Source organism: Phasianus colchicus, chromosome 11, assembly GCF_987193195.1.
Source record: "Phasianus colchicus chromosome 11, bPhaCol1.hap1.1, whole genome shotgun sequence".
NCBI classification, from domain to species: Eukaryota; Metazoa; Chordata; class Aves; order Galliformes; family Phasianidae; genus Phasianus; species Phasianus colchicus.
In genome coordinates, this window is record NC_143446.1 from 10,714,527 (window position 1) to 10,739,789 (window position 25,263).

The window sequence follows — 25,263 nt, forward strand, 5'->3', positions numbered from 1 at the left end:
GTTTTCTCTTTGTGCTTCAATTACTTTCCCTCCTGAAATAGCCCTGAGAACTCCTTTTGCTATGTTGTTTTCTTGATTCATTTGCTTTATGTTGTGGAGAGGACCTGGGCAGTGTAGTGAGATGTAGTGGTGGAGGAACACTGGGAAAATATGGCTTCAAGTTTTAAATCCAGTTTCCTTTGGAAAGGGAATTTTTAGTCCAAAGGCTTCTAGGGAAGAGTAGGGGGCAAGGATATATAGCAGCTAAGCTGTTGCAGCAAAGCAGCAGGGTAAAGGAAAGTGGTTCTGTTGGTCTTTAGGCTCTAGTTATGTATTTTTATAACTTCTCAGTGTTTTTATTATTTGCTACGAACCATCATTTAATAGCAGGGGAAAATCTTTCAGACTAACATTTCTTTGTTTTGGTTGTTCATCCTCTCTGGAGAGCTCTCTCCCCATATGACATCTCTCATGTTCTGAGGTTGGCTCCCCTAAGGCTCAGCTTTATTGAGAGAAGTGAAACATTTTAGGTGGTTCATTCATTCTTTCTTTGTCTCTTGTTATTTTAGCCCTTACAGTGTCTTTTGGTCATGTTTTTTAGCTTATTTCTGCAACTAAGACTGCCAGAAGCTTTATTTAATAGTAGTTAAGGTCTCATGTTCAACTTTTTCTTTGTGGGCTGCCATTTTATCTCAAGCATAGAATATTGTGAGAATAAATTAAAAGCTGCATGGGTGTCCTCTAATTTTGTTTTGAACGTTCTGCTGTAAGACTGAATATTGTTTTAGGAAGTTGAAGGTCTTTGCTAAGATCATGGGCAGCTCTGCTTTCCTTTTAAGTGCAAATACTGCACCTTGATCTGGCTGAGGAGCCCTGGTGGGTGGATGGCTCTGCTGGAGACACTGGAAGTTTTTCGGTGGTTCCTGGCTTGCTTCCTCATGTGCAACCTTAAGTCACGCAGTTTGTTAGACATTGAAACTTTGTGCACTGCCAGAGCACAGTGGGGCAAAACACTGAGAGGAAAGAGATCTTGCATCTGGAGTTGTATAGATTGAGGATATTGGGAAATTTGTTCCCAAATAACAGAACCTGCCGTGACTGTGCTGAAAGGCTCTTCTTTGCTACTGAAGTAAACGCCATTTTCCCAAGAGGCCTGGAGGCCATGGGAAACCTGTTTAACAAGCCCTCTTGTTGAACAAACTTGGGTTTAAATGGTAAAACTGTTTTTCTTACTTGAGGAAGTATTTGAAGATAATGATTCATGGCATCGGAAATACTGCTTGGTTGGGTTTTAGGCTTTTTGAAGGGAAAGGAGGAGGAAGAAGGGGAACAGTTCTGATCCAGCACAAGAGGGTCAGTTAAATCCCATGAAGTTGGATCCTTTTAATTTGTAAAACAGAGCAGCTTTCAGCTTTAGGTTGAATGTCTGTGCCCCCTTTTGATCTTCGCGTTGTGCCATGTTCCTTGTGGTTTCTTTGAGGCCAGTCTTCCTCTTGCTGAGAATCTTGCTTCTCTGCTCAGGTTCTCACTTGCCTGCTTTTCATCAGCTTCAGGCTCCGGAGCTGTTTCATACTGGTTTCTTTCCCAGCTATTTTTGTCCATATATGCAGCTGATTTAGTTGAAGATGGGGCTGGCTGTAGTACTGGGCAGATGAACTCTCCCTAATAAACTGGGCAAGATTGTGCTGCATCCACTTTAATTGACAGTGCAATCAGCAAATGAATCTGTTGGCTATTTTTTTTCTTTCTTTAGGTGGGTTAAATGCCAACCTCATGCTGGGTCTCACGTACAACGAATTTGTTCCTGTTTTCCTCTCCTGCTGCTGTTTTACTGCAGAGTGCTGCAAGCTAATAGTATCTGACGGGGCTACTTCCTATTGCCTGAAAAATGTTTAATTTTACTACCTTGCTTTCTCACTTTCCCGCTTTCTCTCATTTTGATCTCTCAAATCCAGTCCCTTTGAGAAATCAGACAGTATGAAATATGAAAATTGCTTGGTTAGTAATTGGGGGAAACGGTGAGGCTTATGAAACCCATGGAGATAACGCTTACATCTACTTACTCATATTATTTAATTTTTAATGGCAAATTTAATTAATGGAGCACAGGTCTTGTGGTTTCATGTGTGAATAAGTAACAGCAGGGAGCTGAAAGTCGTGAGGTCTGTTTACAGGACAGGGAAAAGGCTCCATTAAAAGCTGAACTTTTTCATTATAGGAAGGAATAAAATGGGTTTAATAGCATAGAAGTTTGACCGGTGTGTAGCAAGTAAGTAAATGAAAACATTAATGGCAATTTTGATAGCAAAATGCGTTTTGAAGTGATTACTCATCCATGATTTTTCACTTTAAGTCTGTCTCCTAGGTCAAAGTTTGGAGAAGGAAAGTCTATTCTGTGGGGTTTTTTTTCATTATGTGACATACATTCAGAGATAAATGCTTAAATATAGCACCTTGAAGTCTAGGCTTTGAAAAACTTTACAAACCTTCCAATTAGTCAAGCTTTGCACAACTTCAGTGATGCAGGTAGCTGTTATCCCTGGCTTGCAGGTGGAAAATAGTGACTTGCCCAAGACTGCTCCAGTAGCAGAGCTGTTGATAGAACTTGAGTCATATCTGTCCTTTCTCTAACCACTGAGAAATGTGTAGCCTAACCGTGTGCAGGACCACAGCTGCTTTTATGGGAAAATAAAGAAAGGCAGGAGTAGTGTTCTATTTAGAATGACCAAATTTGAAGAGAGAAGATAGCTACACCTGACCCTAACTGAATAGCTGTCTTTGCTTTTGGTACCATTTTGTCACTTCTTTGAGTGTCGCATATTTTCTGCATGTGCCTTTTCAGACTAAAGTCCTCACAGATGAGCTTTGAGTGAGGCAATTGCAGCTATTTCAGCATGGAGTCCAGAGGCTTTGCCTGCAGCAGCCCCATCAGCAGTTCAGTGACACGAGCCCACGCAGCAAAGCTGCTGGGATGCACAGTGGTTCCCTCCTGCTGCTCTGCTTGGGAGGCCTCAGTGCAGCACAGGAGGAATTCATCCTCAGTGCTCAGTGACTGAGCAGCTCTGAACTAAAACTTTCTGTGCAAGCTCAGGAGAATTTAGTGCAAACCTCTTAAGCCCTGCAGCAAGACACTACAGACTCTGTTTGGCAAAGCTTTAGCTGATACCTGATATGCCTCCCTACGTTGTGTTAAAAGGGAAACAGACTGCATAATTTTCTTCTAAAGAATAAGTAACATAAGTAGAAACACTGAAATGTAAAATGGATTTTCCTGTGCTAGCAGCCAATTTTGATACTTTGCACGTCAGTAACTTACAAGATTCTTCACAGCAATTAATGTAAAAGAACAAAGCACAGCCTAACTCAAAATAACTCAGGGTAGGAACTACCTTGTTTTTGTGGGTATGTGGAATAATCAAAGCCCTCTCTTTTCCTTCACAAAGGTGAAGTGTGTAAGGAAGACACAAATCACAGAATGGCTTGAGTTGGAGGGGTCCTTAACGATCATCCAGTTCCAACCCCCTGCCATGGGCAGGGTTGCCACCCATTAGATCAAACTGCCCAGAGCCCCATCTGACCTGCCTGGGATGCCTTTGGAGATGGGGCATCCATAATCTCTCTGGACGTGTTGCAACCTTGATGAATTTTCTTGCAAATAAACTTCTAAGCGTTTTTCTTTTGTGTTCTTTGAACTGAGCATGCTTTCTGTTGTTGAAAATGGTTATTAATTATGGAATTAGATATATATCCCTGATGGGATAAGTGCTGAGATGCCTTTCATTTTTAGAGCTGAGCATTATGTTCTTTGTTGCAGAATGCAGAAATCTACAAGCTGACGTCGGAGCAGTACCAGGAGGCAGCCACCAAGGCAGAGGAATGGATAAAGTGAGAAACCATTTTTGTTCTTTTCTGCAGCTCCACTTGTGTTTTGTGATGCTGTGTGTATAGCCACTGGACAATCTGATAAACAGTGTGTGAAGTTACCTCTTGTCACATATTTAGGAGGCTGAAGAGCTGCATACCAGCATCCTTTCCTTTTGTGCAAAGCTTGACAGAAATTAGTATAAAGTTTTCAGGTCTTGCAAGGGAAGAACAAGAATGAAGATGTGGAGTAGAAAATCCAAATAAGTTGAGAATATTTACCAGGGCTTTTAAAATAATAGCAGGGGAACATCTTCGATCCGCTCCAACTTTGACCCAGTGTACTTAGCCTATACATTCCAGCATTGGGCTGATGTGTGCGAGAATGGAAAATGTCACTTGTAAAGTTTTTCCTTGTCCAAAAAAGAAAATAAGTAGTTGAAATTGTAGCCATGTAAATTTCCATCAAATAAAGTTGTAGTTAGCGTAGATGTTTTCTTAAAATGGGTGCAGTGATATTTCTGACCTCCTTAACTGGTCATGGTATAATTAGTGAACCTTTTGTATTGTTTTTTTGCCATGAACATATTTAGTATCTAAATTCCGTTTGTATTTGCCAGTAGTGTTATATGGCTTATTGTTCCACATTCACTAACAGCTGTCAAAAAATATTTCCTATAATTCCTTATTATTAATGAATCCAAAGCAATTATACTGTCACGAGCAACACTCAGATCTCAGTTGGGTAAACAGTTGGCCAACATGCAGCAAACTGGAGTAGCAACATATGTAGTCCAGTTGGGTCCGGTCCAGATTGCATGATACTTAATTGCATAAATAGATTATATATCAGTGATGAATATGTTAGTGGAGTGTACAGTATATTGTGCTGTCTTCATTTAAAATTAAATTTGGCTGCCAAAGCATTGCATAACCTGTTGTAATTTCATATTTTTGTTTGGACAGTGAAGCACTAAGTTGCTAAGGAAGCCAAAACAAGGCAGCTAACACATCACATTCATTTTCATACAGATTTCCATAGTAGAATTCTTAAGCACTGTTCTAAAATAAAATTTAAAAAAATTAATAATCCATAAAGTTCTGAGAATCTTTGATCAGTTGAGTTTTCTCTTAAATTTGCTTCTTCAGGCGTATGATCAGATGTTGGGAATAGATGTAACAATGTTTTGATCTTATAACTTTGTAAAGGAAGAGATGTGACCTTGGGTTATGTTCTTTACTTCCTATTGCAGACTTTAACTTATTTTTATAGTATTCTTAAGCTGGATTCCTGAGGTTTAATTTGGTCTCTTCTGATTCTTGTGGAGATGAAAACTGGTAACATAGGAGATGCTCTCGTAATGGAAGCATTTCTCATTGCTGGCCATAGCCAGTGTAAGTACTAATTGACTTTTTTTCATTCAGAATTCAAATAAGTTTTTTTGGTTATGGTCTCATGGTAGGGAAGGGGTGAAGGGTTCCTCCCACTTTGAGCCCTTAACATGTGCTAATCCCTGGCTTCTGGCCTTGCCATACAATGCTTTTCTGTTTGAACGGCATATGAACTTCCCCTATGATAAGGGGACAGATTCCTTGGGCTGTCTTTTTGGCAGCCAAGAGGGACACCTGCCCTACTAGAATTTCATCGTGAAAAGGCACCGTGGCTGAGAAGTGCCTTGAGGAGAGAGAAGCTGTGTGGCACTAGTGAAACTGGGGGAGCAAGTAAACATCATACTACTATTCCTTTAGAGTTCAAGTTGTAAGCCATAACCAGTACTGCTCTGGGCTACGTGTTGGAGCCTAGGACAGTGCGTAGCTAGAACAGTCTAGGGCTGATCATTTGACAATGAATGTGAGGGAAGAATCATTGCTTTAGCCTATCAGTTTGCACTGTGTGTCTGATTCTTACAGCAGTGTGCAACCATCTTTTCTGGGATTGTTTCCTCAGTGTACAACATGCAGAAAACACAGTGAGCGCACATGCATCGGGTGAGGTCACCATATAGCTGGGGTGGAGTTGGGGGACCTTCTTTCATGTGTTAGCATTTGTGCTTGTTTGGTTGGACTCGAAATTTGCTTGTTACGAGATCCTCTTTTTAGGCCTTGCACATTCAGATCTGTCTGCAGCCTGTTTATGGTCATAAATTACAAGGTCCTGTGAATTCAGTGGAAATAATAATTTGTTCATCTTGTTTTGCGATTTCACATTAGACATACAGGCACAGTAAGTGCTAAGCTAGGTAAGACTGATTTATGCAGATCTAGTAACTTGGATGACACAAATAAACTCCAGAAAAATTACATGAACTGAAATGTAGCCAAATTATGAATGAAGTACAGGTCTGCGTGCTTGCAGTGTTGGGTTTCAACATCTCCTATATTAAAAGCAGATCAGGAGTGGCATTTTCTCCATTTAACGAGGAAGATGCATCTCCTCCATCCCATAGTGTCTCATCCCTGCCTTATCCCATCCTTGTCTCACTGTGAACTCTTAGACCTGCCTCTGGCACTTGTCCATTGTGAGACCAGTCTGCACAGTATTTGTTGCTGTCTGCCATGTGTGTAGGTAGAGCTGATGGATGAAGGGAGGGCTGGAGTTGGGTCTGTTTCCATAGTGAGTGCACTGTTTTTTCAGAGTCTGCATTGAAGCAAAGATAAGAAATATCTGAAACAAAAAAAAAAAGCATTTTCTTGGCATTTATTGACTTTTGCAAACTCCCTTATCAGCATCTACGGCTCTGCACAAATTGTCCATGGAACACTTGACCATTTTCTCTCCTTAATGATTATCAAGCATTTCAGGATTTAAGAATACTGCACAAGCTGTCTGCCAGCGATGCTTTGCAGCATGCCTGCAAGATAGGCAGGTAAACCATCTCCATTTGTATAGGAACAGAAGCTAAGTGCTTGAGTGCAGAGCTTCATATTAAGTCACTGACACAGTCATTAGCTCCTGGTTCCTACTTCAGGGCAGGATGCCTGCGTGGCCTGGCTGCTGTGACATGCTTTGTTCCTCATTTCCTCACCTGAAACCAGCCTGCTCCTGCATTCCTCCCACCTTGGTGTCTCATCCTTTGTTCTGGGCTCTGTCCGAGCTCTTTCTCCCAGGAAGAAGATCCTAGCAACAAGAAACCAGTGAGCACAGCTTTCAGCACCTTAAGCAACTTGCCCTTGTTGCTTACATGCTGTGGTGAATTGGACTCTTGCCACGGACATATTGTCTTTATGATGTTATTATAATTGATGCATTATTATTTTTCTCTTTTGTTAACCAGTAGAATTACTCTGGGGACCTGGAACTTTTTTCCTTCCCTGTTTAGCAAACTGCACATCAGTAACCACCCACAAAAGAAGCGGTGTGTAAATAAAAAGCCAGTGCTCCTCGCCCTTCGCTTCGTTCCACATCCTTTTCTCAGTGCTCATAGAGCCATGACTCAGACTGGGTTTAGAGAAGACAACTTGCTAATCCCCTCCCCGCTACAGAGAATAAAATGGCATTTCATTCCAAGCTCTATTAATGCGCTCGCTCCAGGGATAAAGCAGCACTCCCAAAAGGCAGTGGCCAAATTTTTTTTTCAGTTGCGTTGTCTTTGTCTTCTTTTGAGTGTTACATTTAGATTAGCTTCTGAGGATTAAATGTTATTACAGTTTGTGAATCTGTTAAGGGGAAGGAAAAAAAGCATCAGTAAAGAGGTTATAGCTTAGTGCAGGCACTTTGGATTTATCCTCAGAATGCTGGGGTTGTGTTTTTGTAATAAATTTGATTTCTTTTGTGAAGGTTGTCTTATTTTTATTTTTGTAGTTGTTAAATTTGGTTGTGGGAGTTACCATGGGTGGGGGATGTGGTTTGCTCCGAAAGGTAAAGCTGTGGGAGCAGGGTGAGGGGATTAGGAAGCTGTTAAAAGATAAAATTGTTCGGAAGCGAGTTTCCTTCTGAGATCTCCCAACAGCTTGCTGAACCCTCCCTGAAGCCGCTTACCGACAGCTGTGCTGCCTCGCATGTTGTGCCCACAGAACTGTGTGCGCTCTGTGCTGTTATCCAGGAGTGTGTAAAGAGCATCACTATCTTATCCTGATAGAGATCAGATCTGAATTCAAGGCAGCTTTCCAGTGGGGAAACTGCCAAAGAGATTTACGCCGCGTGGGACTTGGTATTTAAGAGGTCTGTTTAATGGTCCTGAGATCTTTAAACTTAATGGACATCAGTATTTAAGATGATTGCGTTAGAGAAACTGACAAGTACTAAGTGTCCTCCTGGGCTGAATGTGGTGTTAAGAACCAAACTGACTCTGTGGGGCAGGGGGAGAAAGTTCATGGATGGACTGTGTGCTGCAATGGGGAATTTGTGGCTCACTTTCAGCGCTCACGGAAATGAATGTTTTTATTGAATTGTGCAAAATTTCATGAGATTGATGATCCCTCAATTAAAATGACAGCAGTAACTGGTACCTAGGAGAACTGCTTGTTGTTTTTTTTTCTTCTTCTTCCTTTGTGTAGATCTGGAAAGTTTCTAAGATACTTATGTGATGAAACAGGGCTTCGTGGTAGATGTCAAAGTTAATAAACTCCTATCTATTTCAACAGAAGGCGGTGCCCATGAATTGAGCTCTGAAGTAGTTATTCTGTGGACAGTCATGAAGCCTAAGGAGAAGGGTAAAGACATCACAGTTTTCAAACAAAATTGCTTTGAGATTTCTCCTATCATTAGATTAGATAGATGATTAATTCAGCCTTGAAATTAAGAGCCCTTGCAATAGGGATTTAAGAGTTTTCGGGGATAAAAAGCTGTGATTAGTGCTTAGAGCTTGTCCTCAGCCTTATCTCAGCGCAGTGCTTCTGCATGCTGGCTGCAGTGATTACATCTTCCCCAGAAGTGTTTGCCCCACCCCAGTCCTGTTCTTCCCTCAGTGCTCGGTTTGTGGTGGTGGTGGTTCTGTCTGTGGCTAGTCTGCTCCATGTAAGCATTAAAGAAGGAGATGGGTTATTAGCCAGAGCTTTGCTGCTTTTCACATTGATGAAGTTGGTTTTTATGGGCAGTAGGAATATTGCTGGCAGAGATTACTTTCTGCAGAGTTATTTTAACAACAGGTAAGAGAGTAGGTGGGTCAGTTTTGACTTTGTGCCATTGCATATGGTGTGAGTATTTCTGGAAAAAAGGCTTTTGGGACTTCATGAAACGGCTGAAAATAATTTTGACTTATTTACATTAGCATGTAAACATTTTCTTTACTAATTCTGGAAGGCCTGTTGTTAAGCAACTGTCTACCAGTGCATAGATTTCCAGGCATTGTTACTCCCCCTCCTACTTTAGGAATATGGTTAGTGGTGACAAAAGTCAAATACGTGTAACAGAGTTGTGCAGATGTTCCAGTTGAGCCAGATTATCCTTTTTTGGATTGATCTTCAGTTTAAAAAAATGTATTAGATTGCACGCATTATCCAACTGTTGTGTATTTCTTTCTGAAACCCTCTTCTTGGGGATTACTAAACTGCTGCTTCGAAGGAAGGCTTTCCTTTTGCCCACTTAGTAAGATGATGTGCTGTTCTGCTGTTCACAGTATCATCTTTCCTTCTATGCATGTCGAGGAATGAATAATAAATCAGTCCAATGAACTGAGATTGCAGTTCTGTTAGTGCTGAAAAACCGGTGTGAAATATTAATATATCGTTTCAAAATTGTAAGAGTGTTTCTTCAAAGGTACATAGGTAGAACTTGGGAGTTTATAAAATAAAACCTGAATAGCAAAGGAAGAGGTGCCAAAGACTCCCTGTAGTCTATTAGGGATGTTTCTATTACTATCGATTTTTACATGGAAAGCGCTTGTATTCTGCAGTAATGTTGCCATTATAAAACTCTTACATCAGGGTTTGTTGGCAGGCCAAATCCAGATTGTTTTTGAAAGCGTGGCTGTTTGTGCAGCTGTTAAAACTCAGACATAGTTTGTGCATCAGAGTACATGAAATATTTTAGCTCAAAACTCTTCATTCTGGAGAATGCAGAGAAGGTAGAAGCAGACCGCTGCCCTTGGTTTGGCAGTCACATATTCCACTGGATGGTGGGATGAAGATTTCTCCAAATTTTGTACTGTTTTGTTGAGTATTTAGATGTAATGACATGTCCATACTGAAGTTCAAAAGGTTTTTGTGCCTGTGCTCCCATGCTCCCCTTGGCTTCAATTAGGAAAAGGTATCATGATTATTAATGACCCAAGTAAGCTCACTCCAGGCTTTTCTGCCCCTGTCCTCCTGCATGTGTATGGTATGGTGTGCTGGAGGCTGGGGCATGGGGCTTTGTAAAGGATGGAGGCTGTGGTTGTCTGGGGAAGCTTTCTGAAAAAAGTGGTGAATTAGAGATGTCAGAAGCAATAATGCCTGAGAAACCACTTGTTACCAGTGAATTAATGACTTGTTTACTAATTAGGAGCCTAAAGCAAAGTTGAGGTAATACTCCGTTCAATCTGGTCATTAATTCACTAACAAGTGATTTCAAGGGCAATGCTGCTATTTTGAACAGTAATTGTGTTCCTGATTTGGGATTATATGCTTTGTGCAAAATGTCTTTGCTGTTGAGTCAGCCTCCTCCTGGAGGGTTGATAGGAGAGACCAAAGGCAAGTATGAGTTTCTTCAGAGAGACCATCTCAGCGTTGTGCTCCCATGGGCTGAACCTGACTGTGAGTGCCATTAACAGTGCAGTGGAGCAGCTCGAGGTAGGCACTGTTCTCATTAACTCACCTGAGGTGTTTCATGTGTTGCCTGCGTTATCTAAGTTATTTTTGTAAGGATTTCTTTCAATTTTTTGGAGAACTTGGTGAAATAATATTTATTTTAAAACAAACAAAAAAATCCCAACCTCCCAACCCCCTTCCTGCTGCTCTCTGGGGGGAGGATGAGAAGCTGCCTAATGGGGATCTTGCTGAGTCAGTACTCAGCAAATTGCACAGCGTGCTGGGGGGGGCACTGTGGCTTTGAAGATTACAGAGCATGTGCAAAGAAGGAGATTCTTAATAAGGTGGATGTTTAGCTTCAGATCCTGCCTGAACTCTTCGTGCTGGTGGCTTCGTTCTCTTCTATCTCTGCATCTTCAGCAGATTGCACCCCTCTGTCAGTGCAGAACATCCTATTGGGTTCATGTTTTTGTCCATCACCAGTGCCCCTGTACGTAGTCTGGTGTGTAACTAAAAGGACTCAGTGCAGTGCTGAATGACATTTAAGGAAGGTAAGTGCTGTTTAAATGAGTGGCCAGGGTTTCTTTTTGAAAAGAACATTTCCTTAGCAGTCTGACATCATTACAAGATCATCTCACATAGGAAAGAATTACTGCATGTGTCTGTCCCTCACGTCTTGTGGCTATATGAAATTAGCATAACAGATACTCAGTTATGTAAGAGTATTTTTAGGAGGGGGTTTTGTGTACCAGAAAAGATGGGGCCAACGTTCTTTCAGCAGACGCTTCCCCAGCAGAGCCTGACATTACAACATTATCACAACCCAAATATTCTTAGGGTTGGCGTTGCACTTCCTGACCTGAGTTCTTAACCAGTTTTTAGATGATGTTTTTTATCTTAAGAAAGAAAATCCCTATTCGGGTCACTTGTTGGGCTGTGTGTTGTTTTCAGATTCAGTTATTGCTTGCTATATTGCTTTTCTGCCTTGTGGGAGCTGAGCCAGCTTCCTTTCTGATTCAGAGAACTCCTTCCAGCAACGAGATTCTGACTCATTCCTGCTTGGCTTCCAGAGACCGTTTTGCTGCTAACTTTAGGCTCTTCATCTTTGCTAGTCAACTTTTAGTAGTTTGGCAAAAATGGTGCATGGCTTTGTGGGCAGGAGATCCAGTTCTGTAAACTTCTGTATCTCTTGGCAAGGCAGTCGAGAGGCTGTAGTTTTCCTTTCATCTTCCCAACTGACAGTTTCTTGTAACTCAGTATTCTACCATCGTAATCAGTAAAGAATTCACATCCATGTACACTGAAATTATCCACTTGTGGGGAGAAATCTCTCATTGTTTCACATTGATTGCCATCTGCCATGCGGAATGCTGATAGCGATGATTAGTGATTGGGTTTGCAGGTTTGGTGGGGAGTTGCCACCCCCAGTAAGCAAAACCTATAACTCACCATCAGTGCCTACAACTGTAGGAATGCTGCTAAGAAAGCCTGCTAAATGTAGTAGAAACTGCATCTGTACAAATAAATATAAATTGAAGTTTTTTGGGTGGCCTATTGCTTAAATGGCTACTCACATGTGAGATTAAATCATATAGGAGGAAGAAGAGTTTGCACTGTGTTGGAATAAGTAAGATGCAGAGCTGGAAGCTGTGCTGCTTGGGTCACACAGTCTCTTTGCATGAGTTTCATCAGTGAAATGGAGACACTGTTGTTGGCTTCTGTGAGCGTTCCAAAATTAGGTGTTATATAAAGCTCTGAAATATTACATTCCACCTCAGTCTGAATGTTTAAAAAGTTGTTTTTGTTGTTGCTCTTTCCTAAAGAAAATGTGCTCAGGTTAGACTGTCTTCTCTGCAGGAGTTCCAGCAGCACAGTGGCACTACAAGTTGCTGACTCTATTGAGATTCGGACGTTTGCTTTTAGCTTTTGTTCTCAGTGATAAAATCTAATTAGTTACACAGAAGAAGATTTCAGAACAGCTTCTGGGCATCTGTGATTGGAAGGGAAGGAGTTATCTGTCCTGGAAAGGACGAGGGTGCGCCGAGTGCACAAATTGCAGTGGGGAATTGTGTGACAGCTTCAAACAAGCTGTCAAACAAGGAACGGAGATTGGGAAGTGTTTGAGTGACAATTTTTTTAGGATCACAGAGTTGCATGGAAACTGAAGTACTTCATAAATATGTATTCATTAGGCATTTCCATGGACAAGGTAGGGGAACAGAGAAGCAGGTGACCTTCTAGTGAAGTGCAGTTGTGAAGAGGGAGAAAGAGAGGAAATGCTGCACTGTGCAGTCGTGTGGTGCAGACTGTATGAAAAGACATGTGGGGAGGATTTAGGAATGCAACTACCACAATTAAAATGTGGAGGTAGTGCCCCTATTCTTAAGAAAATTGTCATGAGGTTTCACCTTTCCTTTTAATCCATGTCCTTTATGCAGTATGTTATTCCTACAAACAAAATATTCCATGCAGATCAGCGGCAAAGCTGTTGAGCAGTGTTTTGAATACATGAAACTGATCAGAGATATTTCCTTCCTGATAATGTTAGTTTATTCTTGTGAGGCGTGTAGCTTGTTTACACTATGCTCAGTTATGTAGCTTAAATCGTACTGATATTTTTTTAGTGGATATTTGGATAATTTATTAGGAATCTTCCATCTCTTATTTTGCAGCTGTTTGGTGAGAGAAATGATTCTTCCATTTCATTCAAGCCATATCAAGCTGACATGCAGGGTCAGAGAATCCCATAGGCTGTAGCTTTTGCTCTGTGATAGCACAGCATCCTGTGATGGAAGTTGGCTTTCTTGGCTGTTTGTTCTGTGCTGATGAGTTTGTTATATGTGAATGAAATGCTTCAATTGTGTTTAATTTTCTGCTGTAAATGTCAAGGATGCAGTAATGAGAGAGGATGGAACCTTTCTGTACGTTGTGTGTTGCATCTGTCTGGAGTTTTTTTCCTGACACGTTAAAGAGGAACCATCAGAGCTGACTGCTACCCAAGGGAGCATGCAGTTTTACAGGTCAGTTAACCACTTAGCAGTTTTGTATATGTACAGTGCAGCACACCACTTTCATGTGACCAAACATTGCTGAGCTTAGTCTGAAATACATCTGGTGTGCCCTGGATATACAACCATGCTAACCAACTATTTGACACATCTCTAATTCCTTTCCGACACAAACTGCTGCTGTATGCCCTGGGTTTTGCTATCAGTGCAGCCCATGCACCTCATTGCTGACCTCTGAGGCTGTCTGTGCTGTAGTTATGGTGGTGATTAATGTGGTTTGCTCAAGTTAGCTCTGACACTGGTTGTAGTTGAATAGTGCAGCAGAAAGTAGCTAATCTGGTTATTGGGTTCTGCAGCCTACAGGAAATTTGAGTTTGCACCATTTAGGTGGCTTCTGTACTGGTGCAAGCTATTCTGAAGTTGGCTTGTACAAGAAATCTTGGGTGTCTTTGATTTTTCGCTTTGAGTAGAAGTATCTAAATGTCTAGGTTTAGATACCTTCAGTCTCTGTCCTAAGTGTTTTTTCTCAGCTTGAATGGTTTCCCAGAGTAAAAGGTAAAAAGAGAATCTTGCCTCTAATTCCATCTGGGATTGCTGTTCTACCCAGTAAAGCCAAGTGACAGCGTGGTAATCACTGTGGATTTTGGACTAGTTTAAGGAGCTGTCAAGTCCTAAAGCTTTCAAGTTCTCTCTCTTCTTGGCTAGTCTGATTTTTTTCATCAGGGTGGAAATAGTAGCAAATGCATACACATCTTCCAGCTTTCCCTCGCTTTGCAATACCAAGCCCATAATTCTCCTTCCAAAAGGGGAAGCTGTCAGCAGCAACGAGCTGGTAGCCATTGTGCTATGTTTGAAGCCTGCCTGTGGGATCTGTGTACTGATGATACTGCCTTAAATCGGTTCTTGAAATAAGTTTGTGTGTTTGTCTTTGAGAGCCGTGTGGCTCCTTGATTAATTGATGGACATTTAGACCAGCACTCTACTCACTGCTGCAGCACTTATGATGGAAATTCTGGAAGAACCTTGCTTTAACCTCCCAGATGCTCAGCACTTCTTCATGGGGTTTATATCCACATAGAAGTAAATTTGCCAAGACAAATGAATGCAGTTATTGACTGGAACAGCCGTTACCTGCTGCTGTTGAACAGTTAGGAGAGGGTTAAGAAGAAAACCTCTTCTGAACCACTAGATTGGCCCTGACTAAGATGAATGTCTAATTCACTCCTAGCGTCCTTACTGCTGCCAGTAATAAAAAGCTTGCTTCACATATTCACCCCACTGCAGACGTTTCTCTTAAATTAAATATCAAGAGGACATATAATAGCACGATTCCACACCAAGCCAATATTATCAGATTGATGTCAGCAGTGATAATAGAAGAAGGATAAGTTGATGAGATTTCATTTGTTAAATAAAGTAAAGGGAATACGCAGTGATAGAGAGGATTTGGTAACTCTCGGTGTGTCAAAATGCAGCAAGATCACATTCGTTCCATCTTACCTCAAGGGATGGCAGGGAGAAGGATGCCCTTTGTTTCATTTAAAGAAAACCTATCCCTTCTTTTCCAGCCAAAGACCTGATTTTAGATCCCTCAGTGGGAGAGGGAGAGGGAGATCTGAAATCATGGCTTTTGTGTGTACGTAGCCTTCTGTCCCATTGCACAGCACAGAAGCTGAGGATTTTCTCCACTGTGACTGGGGAGGTGCTGCTAATGAGTTTTATTTCTAGATTAATCCTTTTTTCCCCCACCTGTAATCTCTTCTCCTTTCCTCTTCCTTGGTTGTGTATTATTGTTTTAATCTTTCATATTTTGTATGCCCTGCATTTATATCTGGGGTATTGTCAGAGCTCAACTCCTGTGGCTCCTTGTTTGTGGGTATTTTCCTAGCCCTTCTGCTCAGACCTTTTTCTTTATCCCCCCCTTTTTTTTAGCTGCTGTAAATGAGCCTCCTGCATCTGTTTTCATAATAGCAGTAGCAATTGCAATGCATTTATTTTAGACAGAGGCTAATTGCCTACCTTTCTTGGGGGTGGCATATTACACTTAAAACTGTGACCCATTTTAGAAGAAAAGTCAAAGCTTACTGTTCTTCTGCTCTTTCTGTATCCGCACCTCATTCCTTCTCCACCACGTTCTTTCCCCTTCATTGTGTAAAACCCTCCAGCAGCAAAGCATTTACCAAGAGCAGTGTCCAGAAGACGATGTTTTCCTGAAGATGTTATGTACTGCCTATAGCCCTGTGCTGGGCTGAGGTTGAAGGGATGTAGCTGACAAAGCTCTCCCTCCTTTGGAATTCAGTGTGCCACTGCCCTCAGCCAAGATGTGCTCCATTGGACTTGGGTGACTGGCACGTTCCTGGAGTGTGCAGGATGTGCTTCCTTGTGCTGGGCTCACGTTTCCTGCCCCTGCATTTCATAGGTCACACCACGTGGTGGGACACAGGGACACAGAGGGACAGTCCTCTGAGCAGCACTGCCTTCCTGCTCCAAAGTGAGATGTCATTCTCTGTAGGATTTAGTTGGTTTTGTTGAATTTCCAGTTCATTTGTGGATGCGCTCATAAATGGATTTGTGGGATTTGTGTTGATAATTACGTCAGCTGATTTTGTGCTATGTTGATTAGATTCTCTAAATCTCTTTTGAGAAGGTGGTACAACTGATGCATAGCTGGAGTTTCTCCATTATACTTGTGTCGTGTAGTTTGGTTCCAGTGAATTCAGACCTCTCTGTGACATGCTCTGCCTCTTCCCTCCCCCAGCCCTCTGCCTGAAAATTACAAAATGCCCTTCAGTTTAACATGGCTGAGTTGGAAAAACCTAATTTTAAAAGTCTTAACTTCTTCAATGAATTGAGGGATTTGATGGTATTTCCTGACCTGGTATTGTTTGGTATCGTTTCTACAGTCTCACTGATTTGATTAGAGTGATATTAAAGTTAGTGACAAAGCAAAATGCCGATATTATGAGTTTTTGATGCTCTCTCTGGTTTCTTTTCTATTCCAAAATTTGAAGATTTTTTTGGAATATGGATTTTTCAGAGGCTTTAAAGGTGATTTGCTATGGAACATAGAAATTACTAATGCACGCTCACCTCTGGGGACTGCATACAAAACAAGTTTCTTCTAAAAGCTGTATGGTTAGAGAAGAGGGGGAAAAGAAGTCTGTGTTGTATTTTGGTGGCTTTCTGATCCAAGTGTTTCTGAGCGTGGCTGTTCACATTGTTGCTGATAAATTCTTAGTTAGAATCATAGGGTCCTTAGAAGAAGAGACCTTTAAAGGCCATCTAGTCCAAATCCCCTGCAATGAACAGGGACACGCACAGCTAGATCAGGTTGCCCAGGGCCTGATCCAGCCTTGCCTTGAAAACCTCCGGGAATGGGATATCAGCCACATCACTGGGCAGCCTGTTCCAGTGCCTGCTCACATACGTTGCAGAGTATGACAGAGGACTGAAGTATTGTTTGGAGTATGTCTCAACCCAACTATTTTGAGGAAGCAGTGATGTTGCTGATTTTCTTCTTTTGTCCTTTCCACCTGCCTTGCTGAGTACCTTACCAAAATGAGTGTGATTTGGAAATTCCTATCTGTGGTCTCCAAAACACATTTGGATGGTCTGGCTTCAAGATGTCATGTTTCTTAGAAATCTTTCACCTGAGAGAGAATGAAAGATGTCCAGGAATAGGTCGTATTTTCTTTGTACCTGGTTGGGAAACCCTATTGTTTGAATGAGTGCCTGTTGTTACTGTGGAAATGAATGTAGCACAGCATAGTATTTGTGTCTCCCTGTAACATCAGGTGCTTTGGAAAGAAGAGGTGCATTTGATCTTCTAGCACAGATCTCTTTAAGCACGCTGAGGCAGAGAATGCAAGGAATTAAGTGGATTTATGATTTAGAAGGCAGTGTCTTAGTGCTGCTACTCAGCACATGTTCTCTGCTGAAATGTACTGTGGCAATTGTGCTGCAAATTCCTGCAATTTGTGTCTGCCTGTCTGTGCAGCTGATGACACTGCTGTTACTGTGCTTGTGCCATTGTGGCTCGGATTATTTTACAATGACTTTCCTCTTATTGGTACTGTTGCTGAAGATGTGCCATATGTACCCATGCATATGATAGTCTAAAAACATCATCTGTAATTGTTCTTGAGTAGCTGTCAATGCTGCTTATGGGACGTGAGTACTAATTGCTTCAGAAATACAAAGAAGCAGATACCTGGTCTTGCTATTATTCCCTTTTTTGTTTAGTTACTAGTAGAATTACAGTACTCACCACCATGCTGGATTTTTTTTTTAAATGTTTAAATAGATGAGAATTCAGTAGGTAGAGGTAGCTCATTCAATGAGTCCATTCAGTTCCTTGTTAGCCTGTTATAGATCTGGTGCAGGCCCAGACAGAATTCCTGACTTCTGTCAAAGATTTCCAGTGTGACTTGGGGAAATCATTGAACCTCTTGGAATTGATTTTTCTTAACTGTGGAGGAGACACGGTATTTTATCTATGGGTGAAACAGCCTCCCTCACTGACCTAGTAAGAATACATTCCATCTTTCTGCTTAGTACTCTGGATTTTTCAGCTGGAAGACATCGTTGGTCATTTAACCCACTTTGGTGATTGCTGCTCCTACTGGTTTCTGTATTTTTTCGGGCTAAGTGACTACAACACAAGATTAGTGTGTGCCACTAGTCAAGTGGTAGTCAGTGGCTGAAAACTCCCCTTTGCACATCTTTCTGTTCCGTTTTGCCCACAGGAGGAGGAACACTGATCCTGTCTGTGCAAGTCTGCAGTCTGAAATTCTGAAGTGCTATCAAGAAAACCAACGTGAAGTGCTCAAATGCTCGGAGCTGGCTAAGGAGTATCAGCGCTGTGTTAGTGCGGCTCAGAAGGTAATAAAAGCTTCCCTGTTATACTTGCTGGCTTTGCTGACTGTTCTGCATAGTGATTTCTTCTGGGAAATGTCTCTGGGATGTGTGGTATCTTTCAGTCAAGATGGGGTGTTTATAGGAGACAAGTTTTTGTCGGGATGCATTTTTTGCCTATTCACATTGATCCAGTGCTGCCCAGTCTCACTTGGTATGTCCAGCTTCTTTCCCACCAGTGCCCCTATGGTGTTCAGCTGCCACCAAAGCAGTAATATGGATACTCCTTGGCTTCAAAGTCAGTCATAATGCTTTTCCCACTTTTCACCTTCTTGGATGCTGCGTTCTGCAAATGGTAGTTGCATCTATTTGCCAATATTAGCGATGTTTTGGGCAGGCTCTAAACATTCCTGCTTCCATTATGGGACCTCACAATTATCAGTCTTGCTTCTTTTCATGGTTGCACTTGTTAAGTCGCAAAGCTGCTGACTCTTAAGGAACCTGCATGCTTCTAAAAGCTGTTTGTGTTGTGCAGAGGTTCAACAAGCTGTTATGGCTCTGCCTTCAGAGATGCAGAGCACTCCTAGCTTCTGTTGATTCCTTAGGACAGTGAGTGCTGAGCACCTTGGAAGAATCTGTGACTTTGAAAGCAGGTGAAGGAGAAAGGAAAAAGGAAGCATTTGGATGTTACAACTAGGATATGGTCTTGGGAAATGTGTGTGATAAGACATAGTGATGTCTGGAGTGTAAAGGATTTTGTTACCCATGTAAGAATTCAGTGGGTCAAATGTCCCTCGAGGGCAGACTTCTTTTTTGGTAATAAAATAAAATCTCTAATGGGTCTTGAGACTATAGCAGGGTGGGTTTGGGGAAGGGATGGAGCCTTCTGGGAACAGAAAACTGAGACTCCTCTCTTGGGATTATTAATGTGAAGGCGAAGGGTGGGGGAAGGTGGAGAATTCATAGAAGCAGTCTTTCTCTGTCGCATTAGCATTGTGAGGGGAAGCTGTATGCCTGATTTAAGTATAACATGAAACAAGCTGCCAGCCGGCTCCCAGAAGAAGCCCGACAGAAGGAGATGGGAAAATTGTCAGGATATATTAGACCAAATGTTGTTGCTAGTCCTGGTGGAATTTTTTTCCTTCCTGTTTACAAAGAAGGTCTTTGTATGTCTGCAAATCAGCAAGGTTAAAGCTGCCAGGAAAAGGGCTTTTCTCTGATATCTTTAAAGTCCCCAGCTCCCAAAACATGTGGTTTCTTTTTCTTCCTTAGCTCTAAAGTAAAGCAGTGCCTTTGCTGCTGCACAATCCGTGCCCTCTGTTGCTGTGTGCAGAGTGCTGGTGCATCCGCTGCCAGCCTCTGCTACCTGATGCTTCCTCCTTACCTCCTGTAAATCAGGCTCGTAGCCTTTTTGGTGGAGTATATCTTTAGCAAATGCGTTTACCAATACATCTTTATTGCATGCAGTGCGGGCGGAATGTGATTACCAAAGAAGACAGATTGCATTAAACTTCAGCATATTTGCAAGCTGCGGCTCCAAGCCGCCTGAGAAAGGGGCTGGGATGCTGCCAGCCCTGAGCCCCAGCCCAGCATTATTAAAGAGTAAATTGGAAGCTAAATGACTGGTAACAGCAGAGGGCAGTGAAAGATCCTATTAAGTTGGAACTTGCTTAGATTGTATAGTTTGGGTTTTTTTTTTTTCTTGGTATGTTTTCTTTATAAACCAAAGAACTTGGAGAGGTGGTCTTAGTTGCCAGAGTGTTCAGAGAATTTTTTTCCCCATTCTTTTGGTAAGTTCCCAGAAGAAGCAGTGCATAGGACATGAACTTGCTGTGGGTGATGGCAGTATGACAGTGAATCTCCTTGCTATGCTTTCAGAAGGAGGAAGAGACATTGAGGCACAGGTAGCTGAACCTTGCAGCTGGATACAGGCATGAGAGGGTTCTGCAAGTGCAAACCCAAATAAGGTGTTTGCAAGGCAGAACATCCTGTATTTTCTTTTATTCCAGGACATCTCAAGCCCTGACAAATTGCCTTGATGCTCTTACTGCTTCCTCTGGCTCCTGAGATATATATGTAGCGATCACAAGCTGTTGTGCTTTTTCCTGGACTGTAAAACTCCCTCCTCCCTTTCCTATTTAAGCTGTTATTTTTCTTTAAGTTTAAATTAGCAGCATCTTCTACCAAATGGCTTTTCGTCTCACGCATTCCTCATTTGGGTTGGAGGAATGTGGGAAAGAGGGGTCACAATCTCTTGATTTCTTGGTTATTTTTTTTCTTTTAAACAGAATTTGTTTGCTATTATAGAAAGATGTTATAATCAAAGCTGGATGTGGGACTTCAGCTCGCTGGCACGCTGGTGATTTGTTCTTCTGCTTTTTACTAAAGATTTTATAAGGCTTGGTGAATATTCTTTAATGAAGCATCTGGTTCTCTACAAGTTCTTTTTGATGGCTGGTAAAATGTCTCCAAGGCATGGATACATCAGGCTCAGAGAAAGCAAGCTCTGGATTTCTAGGCTGAAAATTACAACTTATAGTGGATGACTGTAATTCCTTGCATCTTCCCCCTTACTGTGTTGCTTTGAGACCATTCCTTTGGGCACCCATTTCCCTTTGCCTGTTGCTGTGTGCATTTCTCATCCAGGAGGTGAGATGCAATCTCAATTACCTCTGCCCCACAGAAATATATCAGGTAATAATTTCTGAAATTTGGAAACTTATTTTCTGCCCTCCTTTCCTGTATAGGCCCTTTTGCTAGAGCAGGTTGCTGTAGTGCATGATAGAGGTGTAGTTGCTGTTACCTCTTTTGTATGTTTTCTGCTCGGCAGAGGACAGAAATAGGCACTACGAGGGCATGGTGCATCACGTCCTAGAACAGTCCTCCTTTAGAGGAGGTCAGTGGAATTGCCATCTGAGTGACTATTCTACTGCTTAGGCACACCAAAGCCATCAACTCCAAACTTTTAGTGCCTATAGTTGGATGTTATTGCAGTGATCCTCTTCTAGTTGCTAGTCTGCTCTCAGCATCCCCTATCTAACATACTTACTAGCTTTGCTGTTTATTTGTTCTGAATGTTAAGTTTTGTTTGTGTTCTCATGCGCTCTGGCTTGCTCCCTGCAACCTGAGCTTTGCTTATGTCTAAGCCCTCTGACATCAGAGCATGTTGCTGTAATGCCTCCTGTTTAATTTAGGAGTGCTTTATCTTTTCTGGTGGTCTGTTTTTGTGGCTCTGCAGAACTTCGGCAAGCATAAGAATTGCTGGTTTTAAATCTAATAAAAGCTGGGATAATGGGACAGCTGTGGGAGGGGCAGTTCCCATTGTGTCTTTAAAATTGCCTGTAGTTTATTGACCACAAGTTTCACCGAGAGCTACTGCTGCCGTTAGATAATGAGAATTGAAAATTGCTGCTGCTGTTTCCCTGAGGTTTTATCTCGTGCCAATGAGAGGAGGGTGTGGAAGGAAAAGGAGAGTGGGTAGTGGAAATCTGTGCAATTTCTTTTTTTGGACCCCAATAGAAAAGAAAAAACATTTTTTAGAATGTAAGTCCTGCTGCTGAATTGCTTTCCTGCCCTGCAGATGTGCACTCGTGCAGGTTTTGTTAGGATCTTTGTGACCTCCTTTGCTTCCTCTACGTCCTGTTCACACCAGTGGGTGAATCGGAGTTTCCATAGAGTTTTGGATGGTTAATCTGTTATATAACTGGTGTTATGTGAGGGAGTCTCTGACCAGCTGCCACCTGAAAAATGTGGCCTTTGGTGACCACATATTGACATGATTCAAGATTGTGACCAGTGCTGCTGCTTACAGTTGTGTGCAAACAAATGCCTGCTGCATCCCTGTTCTTCCGAGCATTCTCTTAATGTCTCTAAGCTCCTCTTTCACAGAGGGACCAAGGTGACATTTCTGTGCTCTAGCTGCTGGCCAAACCAAGTTATGAAGAGCTGCATACTTAGACACGTGTATTCCCTTGTCAGTAGGAAGTGCATACACTGAGCTAGGAGCCATTCATAATTCTGCGCCTCTTCTCTCTGTTCTACATCCAGCTTCTCACGAGTCTGCTATTCATAACAGACAAAGGTAAACCTATTTCTATCAAGGCTTTAGGGCTTGTCTGCATAAGGAAATTACAATGCAATAAACTGGTGAGTGAGTTTATTGTATAGCAACTTCTCCGTATGTGAATGTACTCAGTTTGTAATGGAAGCAAAGGGAAAATTCACCCTCATTTACTGTGAGTCACTCTGCTATGCAAACAAGCCCTGGCAAAAGACAGACTAGATTCCAGCAGATGTAGATGTCTAACATAACCTTGAGTCTACTACATTCTCCTTTACCCTTGACTCTAATAAAAAAGTGTGGTCAATTTACTGCTCCTACTTTTGACTGATCTCTATGGAAGCCCATTTCCCATTCAACACACAGCAGAGCATTGCGGCTCTGCCTGAAGTTTACTTCTGATTTGTGAGCGGTGACCTACATTACCATTGCTGAGAAGATGCAGCTGATAGTCACGCAGTGTCCCTTCCTGATGGAATAGCTTCATTCAAGCATTTGGATCCTGCAGGAGCCTGGCCTGCTGTGAGCTGTTGTTTCCCCAACCTGAATCTGTCTGCCAAAGCTAATCAGCTCCAGGAGACACAGGGTACCACGGACTGTATTGCAGGTAACTCGGATCATCTTTAGCTTCTTGTTATGGAATTGTTTCCATCCTGATGGACTGTAGAATGCTTTATAGATTTGTTGACGTACCAATTGGGGTAGAGAGCTGCTGGGAGTGTCCCTGTCTGGAGGAGCTGTAACCAGGTACAGTGACTTGAGAAATGCCAGCGTTCTGCTTCCCTCACTGACATTCTGCAGATCTAAATCTGAGCAATTGAAGCCTTGTAGAGAAGATATATCGCGAGGTATGCTACTTGAAATACAGTATATCTAACTTGGAAGGCTTTAGGGTTGTTTGAGCTTTCTGAAATTCAGCTTTGTGGTTTGAGATAAATCTGTGTATTTGGTATCTGGAGCGTGATATCCTAGCCATACCCTCAGCCAGGTATGTGCCTGCCCTGCCGTTCGTCTCTCTGCCCTTGTTCAAAGCAAACGTATCTGTAAAGTGTTTTTCTTGCTTTCTCTGTAAAGTCAATTCTCTTTTTTTAATCTTTCTCTCTTCCAACCTTTATTTGTCCAAATGCTGTGGTGATAACACTATCGGAGGAGTTTATGACTCAATAAATGGCCCCCACAAGGGAATCAGTGGAGAGGCCGCAAGCTGCAGGCAGCTGCTGTTTATTTAGTCGTAAAGGCAGAGAAGAGCAGCACTGGATTCATTGTACCCAGGCATCTCCTGACCTGTTATTTGCAAAGGTGAAAATGATCCATATTTTGCTCCTATTTATAAAGGATGGAAACAGTAATTATTTAGATAGGTTTTTTAAGGTGGCAGTTCTTGGTTCCGTTGGGTCTTTAGTCCTTGCACAACGTTTCTGATTCCCAAGAGTTCATCAGTGGATAAACAAAAAATGTAGAGCTGCCTGAGAGGACATAAAGCGCCATCTTAATATATGAGGCATGTCCCAGAGTAAAATGCTGGCCTACTTAAAATGGAAATGGCTGCTGCATATACCCAGTATTCATGAAACTGGAGGCGTACGTTCTTTATTTGCTCTGTATCTCAGCACTTCACAAAGCCCTGATGTTCCCCACAGCCTGGCAAATCGTCAACACTTATTAACCCAACTACCTTTCTGACTCTGCTGTTTGTGGTCCATGTATTACATAAAGCCCAAACATAGTACATTCTGGAATTTGCCATTTTCGAAGGAAACAACAGCATAAATAAGCTTAAAACTTTTTTTTTTTTGCCCAACTTACTGTGCTTCAAGACTTCTCTTCTTGGGAGATTTAGTCAAGAGCAAAGGAGCATGCAGGCTATGAAGTTCTTGTGGCCATTGCCTAGTCTGGAAGGAAGGCATCCTGCCCTCACTTCTCCAAAACAATCTGTTGCCTAAGAGCCTAACTCACAGTCCATGTGTATTTATTTTTGGCTTTCTATTTTTTTGCTTGCTTGGATATTTTTTTGACATTGTTACAGTGAGGCAGAATTGCCTTTGGGTCTAATTTCTCGCTTAATGACTCTAATCTCAGATATACTTAAAGGTAAAATTAGTCTAAACGTGCACATTTTACAGATGATTTTGAAGACGTTGTTAAAAGAGGGAAAGGAGTCCATTTCTGAAGTTGGACTGTATGGCGTTTTGTTACCTTTAAAACGTGGTCTGTGCTGCAGCTCCTTTTGATTTAAAACTTTGGTTTGCCTGAACCTGTTTAAAAGCAGCCTGCAAAGTAGAAGGTAATAAAAGTGCTATGGGAGCTAACCAGTCAGGAGCAAGACGTCGTACCTGACCCTGTGATGTGGTCTTTGAGTGGGTGGATCTGAATGGGTTCGTTTGAAGTTGGGTATCAAAATTTCAAGTAAAATCAGGCCAAGCACTATCAGGACAGGAATGTGTTTCTCTGATATTCTGCTTTTTGAATTATTTCTTTATTAGCTTAAATAATGAGATCTACATGGATATACTTTATCTAACGAGTCTCCTGAAGTCTGTGCTCTCTGTGTGGTGTGCTAGGCAATGTTTTCCCAAGAGCTGTAGCTTGCTTGCAGCCAGGTTTATCTACTATGGGAAATAGTTGCTTGGGGGTGAGTGTGTTGTGATACATCATGCTGCTTTAATGCCAGACTTTTTCACAAAAGATTTGTAGCACAGTGTTGGCAAGTTGAAAGTGGAAATTCTTACTCAGATTAATTCTGGGAGACTGATGACCAAGCAGTCCTGGACAGAAGGCAGTTGATTTCCAATTTTTAACCTACGTGTTTTGCTGCTGAAGTTAGATTGAAACAGA

At 41.9% G+C, this 25,263-nt stretch overlaps 1 protein-coding gene across 3 annotated transcripts in view; it reads left to right on the forward strand.

Moving 5' to 3' along the window:
• CHCHD6 (coiled-coil-helix-coiled-coil-helix domain containing 6) overlaps positions 1-25,263 on the forward strand; it is a 101,747-nt gene that overhangs the window by 51,310 nt on the left and 25,174 nt on the right. For 2 of the 3 annotated variants that reach the window (XM_090148223.1, XM_031607619.2), the window contains 2 exons: positions 3,794-3,864; positions 18,260-18,395. In XM_090148223.1, the coding sequence (XP_090004349.1) occupies positions 3,794-3,864; positions 18,260-18,395 (207 nt within the window). The remainder of the gene's footprint in view (positions 1-3,793; positions 3,865-18,259; positions 18,396-25,263) is intronic. The other variant, XM_090148224.1, reaches the window with a different exon arrangement.